This window comes from Simochromis diagramma, unplaced genomic scaffold (genome assembly GCF_900408965.1).
Source record: "Simochromis diagramma unplaced genomic scaffold, fSimDia1.1 OVJJ01000305.1, whole genome shotgun sequence".
Lineage (NCBI taxonomy): Eukaryota > Metazoa > Chordata > Actinopteri > Cichliformes > Cichlidae > Simochromis > Simochromis diagramma.
In genome coordinates this window covers 2,074,562-2,088,813 of record NW_024387169.1, presented here as the reverse complement: position 1 = coordinate 2,088,813, position 14,252 = coordinate 2,074,562, and the positions used below count along the sequence as shown (strand labels likewise).

General features: G+C 43.3%; 1 protein-coding gene across 6 annotated transcripts in view; it reads right to left on the bottom strand.

Annotated features, from left to right (window-relative positions):
• The window catches only part of dlgap2a (discs, large (Drosophila) homolog-associated protein 2a), a 182,140-nt gene that overhangs the window by 79,487 nt on the left and 88,401 nt on the right, over window positions 1-14,252 (bottom strand). For 5 of the 6 annotated variants that reach the window (XM_040048948.1, XM_040048943.1, XM_040048945.1 and 2 more), the window contains one exon: window positions 6,410-6,442. The exons of the other annotated variant lie outside the window; for it this stretch is intronic. In XM_040048948.1, the coding sequence (XP_039904882.1) occupies window positions 6,410-6,442 (33 nt within the window). The remainder of the gene's footprint in view (window positions 1-6,409; window positions 6,443-14,252) is intronic. 6 annotated transcript variants of the gene reach the window in all.

The following is a 14,252-nucleotide window of genomic DNA, read 5'->3' as shown; positions in this document are numbered from 1 at the left end:
AACGTTGTGTCGCCTCCCGGGGCCGGGAACGGCGCTGCAATCTAATGCTGCCCTGTTGGCCGTCAGGCTGCTCGGCTTCCTGACTGTGTACAGTATGTATTTGGTGTAGGATTAAAGGGATGCCCTATTTAATTTTGGTAATTCCACTTATTGCAGGAAACCCAAACAAAACATGCATTAAGAGGCTCTGACCAGAAATCTGAGGTTGCAATGCAAACTCTGTTTGCCAGCAACCAAGCTGCTCTCAGCAACAAAAGTGTCCAACCTAACGAAACATCTGGAAGTAAGCTCTTTAAAAAACTAACATTAGCCTACTGCAGCTACCTTGTTTTAGTTGTGGTAGCTGCCTGGGTTATGCATCACTTCAGCATCTTCATGCACTACTGCTGTGTGATTTATTACTATTACTGAAGGCTGCATTGCAACCTGCTAGCTGCAAATAATCATGTGCAGTTCTGAAAGCAGACAGAAAGAAAACATATTACTGATACAGAAACAGTTTTCTATACGAGATCACTGCAGAAAGTGATCTATCACCCTGCTGTTACTCATTTTATATTCAAATGTAAAAATCTAGTTGGTGTTGCTTTCAGAACTGCACATGATTATATGATTAATGCTTTCCATCAAGTCTAACAGTCTGCAGTCTATGAACTAACCTCAGCTAACGCCAGCTAACAGTGTTAGCTCAGTGGCTTCAGTAATAGCAATAAATCACACAGCAATAGTGCATTCATGTAGCTTTAAAAAGCAATGACAATATATGAAGTACTCCAAAGTATTCAGAATACGTTACTCACATTAAGTAACTTAACGGAATACGTAACAAAGTACATTTTGGGACATGTAATCTGTAATCTGTAGCGGAATACATTTTAAAAGTAACCTTTCCAACACTGCAGGTGGGAGGCAACGTGTCTCCAAATAATCGTGGACAGACCCGCACTGACTGAACTCTCTCCAAACAGCTGATTCATGAATGGAGACAGGCTGCTAACACGCTGCTATTAATCTGAGTCCGTCTGCACAAAATCCCTCTGCAGAGGACCGTCCTGCAGTTTCTATACAAAGGTGAGGTTGCTGAGCGCTCATGTCACATTGCAGCTAAATTGCCATCCGGCAGCAACTACGTCAGTGTTTCAGGAGGACTTTCAGTGAGGCTCTGTCTGGACTCTGGATGTTAATGTGAACGTCTGTGTATGTAGACAGCAACAGAGTTGTGATGTGTGATGATTTATCTCAGTTAATCTCTGCATTGTCACAAACAAACTGCAAATTTGACCTCATTTAATCTCAAACTGATTCCATCATGTTGGCATTTTCTTGCTGTCTTGATGCTTCAAAGTCGCTTTGAAGACGACAGCTGACTGCGACTGGTCTCAGGCCAGGTTCCTGTCACCTCTGACCTAAATATGATATTTATTTATTAGCATAATAAAGCAGCCCTAGTGCCTAGAACAACAGAAAAGCATGAAAATACAAATGACTGTCTTGGGTGGTTCCCAATGACATTAGAAGTCTGGCATAGACTACAGGAATATTCATATATGTACTAATTGAAATTAGGACTTTATATGGATCATATTGGAAATCTGAAGTTAGTAGCAGGGTTATGTATCCTGAAATTGGAAGATTAATGTTAACTTGGTAAAGTTAACAGCTGTTCTGTACAGAGTTTTTCTTGCAGTAGTGAGGAGATTAAATCTAAGGAATGTGTTTGCTGAACAGCGTACACTACTGACATGGTTGTCAGCACAGACATCTGGAGAACATTGCTAGTAAACCTTAAATTAATTAATTCAGTGATTACAATTTTGTGCAAAGACTAATTTTAGATAAAGGAGAAAGTCCAGGAGCAGAAGGTGCTCCTTATGAGGCTGCTGAGGCTCCGTGTTGTATGATGTGCAGCATCAGTACTCCCTTCACACCTACCAACAAGCTCCTTCTATATTGGACACTGACCTTGGCCAGTGGTCTGGCACACCGCACGTCCTATTTATCTGGCTAACATACAATGTAAGTGGCTTTGTGAACATTAAAAGGCACGTACGCTGCCCGCTCCAATACAGGACAGAGTTTGTGTGCACAGAGGGAGTACAGGAGCCTATCAGAGCACAATAATGTTACTGATAACGTAGAACGTGGCTTGCTGTCCTGCAGGCTCATGGCTGAAGTTGTCCAACACAAAATTACACTAAAAGACATTCGTAGCGTTGATAAGATGCAGTTAAGAATAAGACCCGAGAGCCTGATAATGCTTATTGCATTGACTAATGTAGCATGTAAAAAACTGGCTACCCAGAATGAATAATACATGATTTATCCACCAAACCGAACCTCGGATCGTGCAGTATCAGTTTGCAAATTTCCCTCTTTGTCTCTTTTTAAATTTATACACTAATAAAACGGTTTAATGGTTTCTTATTTATTTAAAATAATGAGATCATAAATGTGCAATCCAACTTGAGGCAGCTCATGTGGGACTGTGGGCTGTTCAGTGTCAGGGTCCTGTGTTTCCATGCCCGCCATGTGCCCAACAACCTAATTACTAGAATTGCTACCCTGTAAAAACATAATCAAAGACACAATTAGGCTTCACATCAAAACATGTAAAGAAAATAACAATTTATAAACAAAAAGTCCCAGAGGCGAGCCAGCCCAGTCTCCCTTCTGCTTTTCATCTCTTTCTCTAACAGATGCGTGGCTTACCCTTCACCTCCCCCCGTCCTCCTTCTGTCTCAACCATTTTCTTTCATTGTCTCCCTCACTGTGAAGTTCAGGGTCTGTGTGAAGGTCCGGTTAATGATGAAATGCTCCCTTTCACATTTGCTGTCAGTGAGCAAACTGCCACGCATCACCAATGCATCAGCTGAAGGACGGGGCTCTAATTTTGACTTGAAAACAGCTGTGTCTGTGCTTCCTTTGTCCCCGCGCTCAATATGAGACTGTGTTAGACCTTGGCGAGATTATTTGAATTTCCATTAACACCAGTAAGTGCTTCTCTTCATTCTCTAAGAAAGTGTCCTGCCTCTTGCTCTACGTCAGCTGTAGACACAGCTTAGTAAACGTCGTGTTTTCTCTGGGCTGCACCACAGAGCTCTCTTATTTGGGTGCTTGGAGCCACGTCTTTGCGTATTCCATTGCAAATTTGTGGGCATCCTCTAATTTTCCCAGCAGCCAAAGAAAAAGCTCTATTTGGTGCATCTGTGATAAAAACTGGAGGAACAATACTTTGAGAGTTTGCACATTAAAAATGACCTAAACAAAGAAATATTCTGCATCAGTTTTTCTGCACGTTCACCGAGCAGCTGCACTTGTTCTCGTGCCTGTTTCGCAGACTATAAAAAGAAATGTGTGGAACAGAGAGATGAAGAAAACTGCTCCATGATTATTTTTACTGACCAATTACTTACTTTTTTCATGTAGTGTACAATAAACAAACTGAAATTAAGACTTTATAACAAACATCTGACATGCTCTGCTACTGTACGGTTTCAGAGTGGGTCCAATCATTTTTTATGTGTTGGTGTGAGCTACATATTTATGAGATAAGAAGTTAAGGGTTCCAGTGGGATCTGTAGCCCCTGGCTCAGCATTCAGCTCAAACACAAGAGGACAAGATGTGCAAATGTGCATGTTTGCACTTCAATGTCTCTGTATCGCTCTTCCTCACATCACATGCCTGCTTTCTGCCCCTCTCGGGGGATTATCACCTGCAGGCGATGAAGCCTCGCCTGGCCTTGTAAATGCGCTAAATTCCTCTCTGACAATTCTCAGAGCAAACACACAAACACAGAGATAAGAGCTGCGTGTTTTAAGTAGGTTTAGAGTCTGGTGACCGCTATGAAACAAGACGAGTGCGCCAGGCAACAAACGGCAAAGACAGACATTTATGTGCATTAAGGAATTTAAAGCAGCAAAATATATTTTTTATTTAGGAATTATAGAAATATGAAAGCAGTTGTTCACCAAGAATCACCACGTCACACCGCAGCTCACACTCCCTCCTCTCAGGACTGAAACACAACAGAAATCTGATTTTTACAATCTGGGATTATAAGCCTCAGATGACTGATTTACATCAGTTCCTGTCCAGACCTTCACTTCTTGGATATTAAGTATCCGTTTTTCATTAGACATCTGTGGGAAGTTTTGTTATTGTAAGCACATGAATTCTAAAGTTTCTCTTTTCTTGATATTTGCCACCAAAATCTAATCTAATCAAAAAACTCATTTGTGTCCAAGTGAAAATTTGTGCCACACTTGAAGTGATCCTATCAAGACGTCAGGCTGGCTGCAGACATGAAGCCTCTCGCTGTGGTCGCCACGTGCAGAGGTACGACAGCAACGAGCTAATGGACATGCTGATGCTATTAGCCGCTTAAGACCCAAATGTTTCTGTACTGATAGGCCTGATATGTACTTTACGTCCAAAAACGCTGCGTCAACTGTGCGTTCACACATGGTAATGTAAACAGAAGTGAATTTGTTTTCATTTGACTTTAAATATTTCAGCTTCATCAAACACACTGTGGTTTCTCTCCTGATGCCACCGACAATCACAAATGCAGGAAAAAAGGAGAAGGCTCATGAGTTCAGCTTGATTCCCACTATCAGCTGAGCTCCTCCTCCTCCTGTTGGCTGTTAGGGGCGAATAATCCTGGTTTTCCAACTGTTTATCCAAAACTTTGGTTTGCATTCCTTACATCTGATGTGTATGCATCATTACTGAACAGCTCTTAATGTGTTCTAAATGAAATCTACATATTAAAGAACTTTAACTAAAAAAATAAGTCCAAATGGGTCCAAAATGGGAAAAACCATAATCATAATGTAAGTAATCAAAGAATAAGATCAGGAATCAAAGTGACCATTAAAAGCCGTTTCTCAACCAAACCACACGGACGCTCCAGGGCTGGTTTCCCCTCCGGAGGTTCAACAGACACCATCCTGTGCAACATGAAGCAACAGCATGGGTGCCTCTGGAGCTCTTCTGCCCAGATCCACACACATTACTCCCACACACACACACACACACACACACACACACACACACACACACACACACACACACACACACACACACACACACACGTACACATGTCGGGTATTCATATCTTGTGGGGACACCTAATTGACATAATGCTTTCCCTAACCCAACTGTAATCCTGACACTAAAACCACATTTTGAGTCTCAAAAATGCCTTCAAACTTATGGGGACCAGGAGTTTGGTCCCCACAAGTATAGTAAAATTACAATTTTTGGTCCCCACAAAGATATGAATACACACACACACACACACACACACACACACACACACACACACACACACACACACTCCCTGTCCTTCCCTCAGGCCTCCCCTCCCGTCTTTGCTCGTCTCAGTGGGAAGGTCAGAAGAACACAGTTATCATGCTCGATTTGATTACGTCTTAATCCAATCAAGCAAAGCAGAGAGAGCAGCATTGATTTTTGAGACACAGAATAATGCTTATTGGGCTTAGAGGCACATGGCTGATTCCTGGACAAGGTTAAGTCCAGAGGGAAATATCATATCTGTCACCGAGCATGCTCATTTCGAGGTTTACCCCTCTCACTGCAAGATGCAAAGCACTCTGAGCGCTTTCTATTCACCCATAATTTCCAGTCATTTTTGTTTAGAGAGACTGTTAGTAACAGCAAGCTACCAGATAAGACACCAGAACAAAGCACACGGAGCGCAGCTGTGCAGAGACGGAGGGTCACCTCTCAGAAGTAACGCATGCAAAAAGGAGGCGATGGTTTTGGACGGGAGTGGAAGGAGACATATGGGAATGATGCAGAAGGAGGAGGTGGCAGGAGCTTGAAAAGACTTCTTAATCTAACAGCAGGCTCATGAACTAAGCAGATTCCAGGCATTGAAATACGCCACGAGCATGTTGCACACACACAAGCTCACAAATATGTCTTTGCTCAACTATGTGCGCAACATTGGATGAGATGTGAAGCAGAAACACTTGTGGTTAGTCATCGCTCCGAACATGTGCCCTTCAGCCTTCATGCTGTCAATTAGAGTATGTGCAAAAACATGGCTGCCTCTGGAGTTACATTGTGCGTACACACCCCAGCCTACACATGTGATACTTTGAAATTTGCAGCGCTGCTGTCGAAATGCTGCACGGTAAATAAATAAAAACCAGGGAGCGCTTTCTCACTCTGTGCAGTGCATTTTTTGGTCTTTTATTATTTTTGACACAGAACCTAAAAACCTGCTCCACACCATTGCTTTGTTGAGATGAAGACTGAAGAACAGGGTGTCTGCAGCAAAGCCTCGCCCCCGCTCCGCTTCCCACCCTCCCCTAATGGCAAACAACAAGCTGGGAGATGACGATGACACGAGCATTTCGGGGAATGGCGAAGCCCACTCACCTTCTGGTTCACCACACAGTGTGCACTGTGATTCTAAACAAGGACCAAAGAGAGATAACAGGAGATTATTAACAGAGGCAACACATATGCGAGCATATATGCTTGAGCATGTGTGTGTGGGGACAAACATTAGCATCACCAGGCATTAGGAAAAAATGGAGGTTGAGCATCCCTCTGCTCTCTGTCACAAACAAAATGAAACATTCAAAGTGAGCAAACAACAGAGAGCCACAAACATTTTTCGAGCTGCTGATGTCCTTGCAGGGCGGTACCCATGTGCAATACAATAGAAACCCAGCAACCATGCATAATACAACCGTGAGCCACACGCGGCCACATAAAAAGGGGAGAAAAAAGAAAGAGGATCATAATTCATCAGTGTCATGTGACAAAACTGCAAACACACACACAGCATTAAATGAAACCCTGAAACAACATGAAATCATGACGATTCATTACTATAATCATTTGAAAGAAGAGGGTATAAGGGTTAATATGCACCATGCATTTCAGGCTAAACCTAAATGACACATGCAGGTCATGCAAACCAATCATCACCCAAACACACAGTACTACAAGTGCGTGAATCCCAAAACTCAGTTTAAGGGCGTTAAAGTTATCGATCAATCCTTCCTATGAGCCAGGAAAGTGTTGGCAGCTTCCAGGAGTGCAGCGGGATTATTTTAAACGGCCCAGATTAGCAAATATGTTGCTTTGCAGAGGCAGACAGTGGGCTTAACAAGCAGAATGATGATGAAAATGTTGTGTCCTCAGGCCCTGGATTCAAAACAGCTGTGCTGTGTCACTGCGTGTCTCTCTCTTTTCTCTAAAAGTGGCCAAAATTGGCCATGCATGCTTTTTGTTTTTGAAATTTTATTTTGCTGAAGTGCTTTGTCATCTATTCTCCACTAATTAGGGGCTTAATTAGACGATCAGCAACCTTCCATGACTCGTCTTATTTTGTAGTAATCGGTGAGGCTGGTTCAAATCCTTACATACGTACTCAAACTAAAATTGCCCCCAAATGCTCAAAGCACTAAAGCACGACTGCCTTTCTGCCTCGTTGTTCCCACATGAGCTGTCTCACAGGTGAAGAGGCTTACACAGAGCAGTGCTCTCTTTAAAGGTTTGTTGTTGCTGTCAGTCTGGTTGTAACACAGTCACAAAACTGCCCATAGCTTCTTGTCTGAGCACCGTGGCTGCAATTGGCTGTGCTAAAATTTTATTTACTCTTTCACAACACCTTCCCTGTAAAGCCAGTATGTCTCTTCGTTTATGCATAAGTGTAGCTCAAAAAGCCAAACACAGAGAGAACTCCAGCGTGCACAAGTCCCTGCGCTGTCAGTAGTGTTTGGGGTCTGTGGGGTTAAACCAGTCACAGTCAGTGCAGGGCTCCCAGCGAAGTGGCGGACAGCAGAAGCCCAGAGAGAATTTACTGGTTTAATTAGCCTTTTTTACTCCCCACTCCCTACAGTGTAATTCCACAGAGTCAAAGCAATTGGCTCTATTAGTTTGTCCTGCCTGTTTAAATTTAAAATGCTCTTGAATTTCCCCGTGTGGGCCCCGTATTGATCAAGGTCAGGCAGTTTTTACAGTATGGAACTGTTCTTGGGTAATTCTTATTTGCTTTCCAATTAGATGTGTAAAGTAGCTGCCAGCGTAGCATCAAGAGAAATGATCATGGCTCTGCTTCTCAGGTACAAGGATAAGACTCAGAGCTACGTTGGGTTAAAACGTGGACGATGGCAGTGACACTCAGCTTACATCCTACGGGCCACGTGACGCCCGCCACAGGGTGCCGGCGGGCCTGCAGACCCATACGTTTGATGAATGAGCTTCCAACTATGTTCAATATGGAAAATGCACATGAAGCTAGTGATTGGTGTTAAATCCAGTCACAGTAAAAATGCCAAAGGTGGTTCTACCCAATCGTGGCTTAGCTTTGGGTAAATTAATAATGTCTTTTTGTTTATCTGAGGCTTTATGTACCTAATTTTACATCGCGTTCCTTTCATTATGTCCTGACATGTAAAACTTCCTTTTTGCAAAAAGTCGGCTGGTGTGAGAATATAAAAAGATAAATTATCGGACTTTGTTTCTTGTGCTCAATCATCCAGGTAAGTAAATCCCCAAAAGTTGATTCTGTTCATTTGGATGTTTTCAGTGGCAGAAATGTTTCGTCACTCATCCAAAGGGACTTCTACGTGAAAAGGGAAAGACCATCTCTGAATCGAGGAGGGGGCCTAAGGGTACATCTTTCGCCATCTTACATGCTGTGCTTGCAGCCATTCCCCAACTCTCTGTGAATGGTACTCATGGCCATTGATCAGTGGTTGTTGATCAATAGTCATGAGAATTTGCATAATTAAGATTAAGGAACTGACCTCCCAGCCCTTTGTTTCTTCTGTGGTGCTGCTTTCAGTCATTATGCAAATGTACTGATTATAAGTTTGGGGAAACCTGCAGTCAGCTGAGACTGAAGAAAACACAACGTCCAGATGAACAGAATCAACTTTTGGGGATTTGGGACTTTTGCTATTGATTCATTTTATCCATAAATATATTTAACTGACTCCCGAGTCGCATTCATTTTAAAACCTGAAGAACAAATCATCACTAAGCTCTAACTAACTTTGTGTCGGGCTGGGACAAAGGCCAGCATCCATCCAAATATAATACTGGGTGTGAAAAGTAACTGTGCATCCTGAAAACAATACAAAAAACTCACCAGCAAAAGGCATTCATCTTATGGCTCTGTGTGGAAGTGAAACCACAAACAAAGTGAGAGTTTTTCCACTGTATCACCAAAGATGCTGAGAAAAGGTTTTGTAGCCAAAGCCCAAACTGCACACTCAACCATGTGAGGAGGAAATAGAAGCTACAGAGGAAGATGACATAACTGCAGCACTTTACAGGCCATGATCGTCGTCACATTTCAAGAACAAGTCCAAATGTAGCTAAATAACCAACCATGTATCATCATCTATACCCGGAGACACGTGAGCGTATTTCAGTGCGCCAGTCTGGGCTTGAATGCAGACTCCTCGCTGCTCTGGAGTAAACCAACTCGCTGTTATTCACAGGGGTCTGCGGCGTCCCACGATATCGCCAAACAACATACACGAAGAGCAAATCCTTAGCCTTGATCTGATAATGTATTCATCCATAATTAAAGACTTCATTTCCATATCAGCGCAGCTTGCTCACACCTTCCCCGGTGGCTGATCTCTCTTTTCCCCTCACTCCCTGCCTTCTCTCCGTTTCTCCCAATCATGTGATGTGTGAGAGATACAGGTGCTAATTAGCTAGTTTTCTTTTTAAATACGAACGCTGTGTTTCTGAGAAAACACTCAGTTATATAAAGGAAGGTGAGATGGGGCATGAAAACTGTGCAGCACAGGTGTGAGGGTAAAGAAAAGCATATTGGAGTTGGCGTGTTTTATCAATGACTCGGGATTTACTGGAAGGAACAGCCTATAAGCTCTGCTTGTTTGCTCTGAGTTGGGCCGCGCACTGATTGTGAGACACAAGCCAAATAAAGGCTTGTTTATTGGGGGGCAGAGTCAATCGGCTGTCAATAAAAGGGAAGTGCACAGAAATGTACAGATCATACAGATGAACCCGCAGAACTGCACTGACAGGCTAAAGATAAACCACGTCCCACGTGCTCAGCTTGTACTCTCATCTGTGTATTCGGTTACCACTTTCAGTTTACTTTTCCCTTGAATGGCACGAGCCATCTTCAGCCCCCTGCACACAGCAGCCTCCCCCCTGGAGCTGATCTAGCACTTCTCAGAGGAGAGCGTGAGACTGAAGGCCTCTCACTAAGCTCTGTCTGTGTCTGCAGGGGCTAATTACACTGGACTTCCACATGCTATGCTACTTAAATTATGCGATCTACATGAAAAAGGTTATAAGTAGGCATAGAGGAAGTGCTGATCATACTTTAATGGGTTGATACTTGTGTACACGGGCAATAATGTACCTCAACTTGCTCCTTTTGAATGTGCAGGAGCAGCAGCTCCACTTCGAGTCCCGCTCCTCCAGAGCTCAGCCACCCTTCATATGTGAGCTCTGATGGTTGCCAGGTTTGCTTCATTATGTCAAAGACATGAAACTGGCCGGTGATTTGAAAGTTTGTTTTTAGTGACATAGAAGCAAATAGAAAAAAAAATAGACGCAGTAAATGTCACTTTAAAAGAACAGACAAGGAATCAGAACCTCAACATTGTGCAATAATGAGGAGCTCATTTTCAAGAACACTCTTAATTTTCCCTCCTTAGAAGGAAAACAGCAGGTGTCTGACATCAAACAGTTTGAAATCAGGCCTGCCGTCAGTGTTTGTGGATGAAGAATGCTGTCAGAGCACTACAAGCAGCTTTACTGGTGTGCGACTTTCAAAACAAGGTGCGTCGGAACAAATGGCTAAAAAAGAAGCTTTAAAGCTTTGAGTCCTCTCCTGTGGCTGTGCTGTGAAGAAGCAGTGGATGGTTCAGTGTGGCAGACACGCAGGGATCCAAGCACGACCTTCAGTTATAGGCAAACGCTGTCATTCTGTGGCGAGTAAAAAACTGTCACATGTCAGGATGCATCGCTTGTCTTTTCGGCAGATCTCCGTGGGTACATGTGGTGCTATGAGGCCGCCGATGCTCGAGGCAAGCACATCTCCCTGCAATGAGAAATCCAAACCTCTGCTCCACCAATTTCTGATTTTTTCATGTTTATTTCTGTACAACGAATACAAGACTAATATCCGGTACATGGTCTCGCTGACAGTTATTCCTGTATGTATATGTTTATGAGTCACAATCACCTCCTCCTGTGGAAGTCTTCACAGGGGTCTCTAGATTGTTAGGTAACAGTGACTGGGGACCAGTGGAGTACAGCAGACCTCCACTGGGATAAGGAAGCCATTCTCCTTCCTCTGTCACACTCACGCTTTCATCGTGTCAATGGGTGGATAACTGACAGCGACATCATAAAAAATTCTCCCTGACTGTCACTGATTTGCAGCTTCTGTCCGTTTTTGTCTTGAGCCTGCAGCGCATTTGGTGTAAATCTGAATCCAGTGTTGAATTTTGGCATTTTAAGCACAGTGAACACCTGCAGCAGAGACAAACAGGAAGTCAGGGACAGAGCGGAGGGTGATGACATGCAGCAAAGGCTTTAGAGTGAAGACTAATCAGAGTTAAAAGGGGACGGCAACCTCCTCGCATTTTGGGAAAATTGGTGTTTGCTTAATGATTGCAGTAATTTCTTTGATGATGGTGATGACCGATTGTAAAAAGTTGTTGTGGCCAAACTCTTCACCCAGTGGCTGAAGGTGCACTGTAATCACCACCAGACTGGCCAAAGAGCAAGTGACTGCAAAGCAGCATTTAGACAGCAATAAGAAACTCGACTCAACAACGACTAAAAAAATGAGGTTACAACATGTCAGTTGTACATGTTTTGCAGTTAAATAACCACCCTGCAGATATTACATCACTATTTGTGGAAGAATATATGAATTTTTATTTCAAACATATGACTGTGCTAAATGTAAAGAAGCAGTGTGACCTATTTAAAGTGAATTTCTGTGGATGTCAATAGCAAAAGATTTGCACTTTTTGTCATTTCATCACAGTTTCTGCCATTTGACCCCACTGACTGCCGACTGACTGCCGACTGACAGCAGACTGACTGCAGACTGACTGCAGACTGATGCTGTCTTCACACACCAAAGTCATTCTGAAGGTGGCAACTGCCTGCAAGCGGTTGCAGACCTGATCTCCGTCTTCCAAGCAACAATTTCAAAGGCAATGAGATTGCACGATCATTGCACACGGTCGCAGTAATTTTAGTTGTGCTGCAGTCTTCAACCACATTTTTCCCTAATGCGACTACATAATTAACCATCAAACCATTGGGTTACTTCAGTTTTCAATACTTGAAAATGAGGTTCTGATTGACAAGCTCATATTAACAGGACATAAACATGTTTAACCTGACTGACCAAACGACCCGCCCCGAGGGTGTTAAGCTAAGGTTTAGTTGAGTGCATCAGATTTTATGTAAATGAGTGCGAGTCTGCAGGGCCTTTAATCTTTACATATATGCTGTGAGTGTGCAGTTTGTAACATGGATGTGTATCATGCATACGTATCATATGCAAGCATGCATGCTGTAGTGCAGTGTGTGTGTGGGTGGGTGGACACACCGTGTTGTCACAATGAGTGTTTGCACATTAGAAGCAACATTTCATTTTGCAGTTTGTTTCCCATGTTAGTCCCTGAGCCTCACACATAACAGCCTGACTGTGCCGATAAGATGCACACGCCAGACAGGTGGGAGACGGAGGTGGGAGGGTAGGAGGGATGGATTTGGTGCATGTAGGCAAGAGAAGGTTGGTTTGAAAAAAACGAAGCTAAAACGTCCCATCGTTTTTCTATCAACCCCCCAGGGTCCCGGGTCAGATTTCTACGTGGTTTCTCTGAAGTCTCAGGAGGCGAAGGCAGACGAAAGGAATAGGGAGATAAATATTTTAGGGAGCAGGAGAGGATTGAAGTATAAGGGTGAGACTTTATTTGAGTGATTTGCTGCCTCTAAACTGTGCTCAAGTGTGGATGATGGCAGGGAAAGAAAGGAAGACGCGTGTGAAAGAGAAGGACAAGTGAGGTAGGAAAGATGGAAAATGATGGAAGGCCAAAGAGAGCGAGCGAGCTGTGCAGACAGACGCAGACAGCGAGAGTCATGCAGAGAGGATATTGATGGCCTCCTTCACGCCCCAGCAGCCCTCTGTCTTACTAAAGCATCTATCAGGACGGCCGGGCCTCGTACATGGTCATATTGACACCTGCTGATGGAGGGGGGTGTAGCCATAAATGGCACATCACTTACTTAACTTTCCCTTCGCTTTGTCCTCTTTGCACACTATGTCCTCCCAGCTCATTCATCATCACGTCCTTTAAACTCTTCTTAAATTTTGTTTAGCTCCAAACTGAAAATGTCTGCTCGTTGTGGAAAATGAGCAGACATTTGGTGTTTTTCAGCCAATTTGAGGGCGACGGAGACCTGATGGGTCATATCAATGAAATACCTGCAATCTCGAGTCCTTTCAGGCAGAATCAGTATAAATCACGGAGAACCAAGTGTTATATCTGCACATCTGTGTATTACGACAGTCGTGAACCAAGAAAATGAAATGCTGGAGTCAATTAAGTTTTAATTTTACCCACAAAAATCTGCAGAAATTAAAAATAAATCTGAGAAACACTGCTGGGAATCTGCAGCCATCTTTCACTGCACCAACAGGGAAAGCTTAAAAAGCAGCAGAAGATAGAGATAAACTTTTGTGGATTTTACAGTAGCAGGCGGAGGAAAGGCAGAAAATGATTCTTTTTTTCATTTTAACAAAGAATTAAAGTCAGTCTGTTTCGAAAGGAACACGGTCCACTCGTCAGAAACCCCCGCTGGGTTAAAGTGGACCAGCGGAGAGTTCTGGCGCCTTCACTTAACGAACAATTAAATCTGATCGGCGGGTGATGCACATCACTCTGGATTGAGTTCATTTTTGTGTGCTGGCATTGCTTCCAGCTGATGGCATGGACATGTGCAGCTCAGGTGCATCGTGTGAAATGCTTTTCAGAAATTTTTCAAAAAGCTCAAAAATATCAGGAAGCACACAAACTGGTTGTGTGCACTTTAATGACACCTAAAGGTCAGGTAAGGACAGCTCACCAAGGTAACGTCATTGATTTTAATCTACATGTGTGGTTGAATTATATTTGTGCAAAATATTACAAAACTACTATTCAGAGGCTGCGTGACAGTCTTGTAGGTAGTTTGTGCAGATTCCACTGGC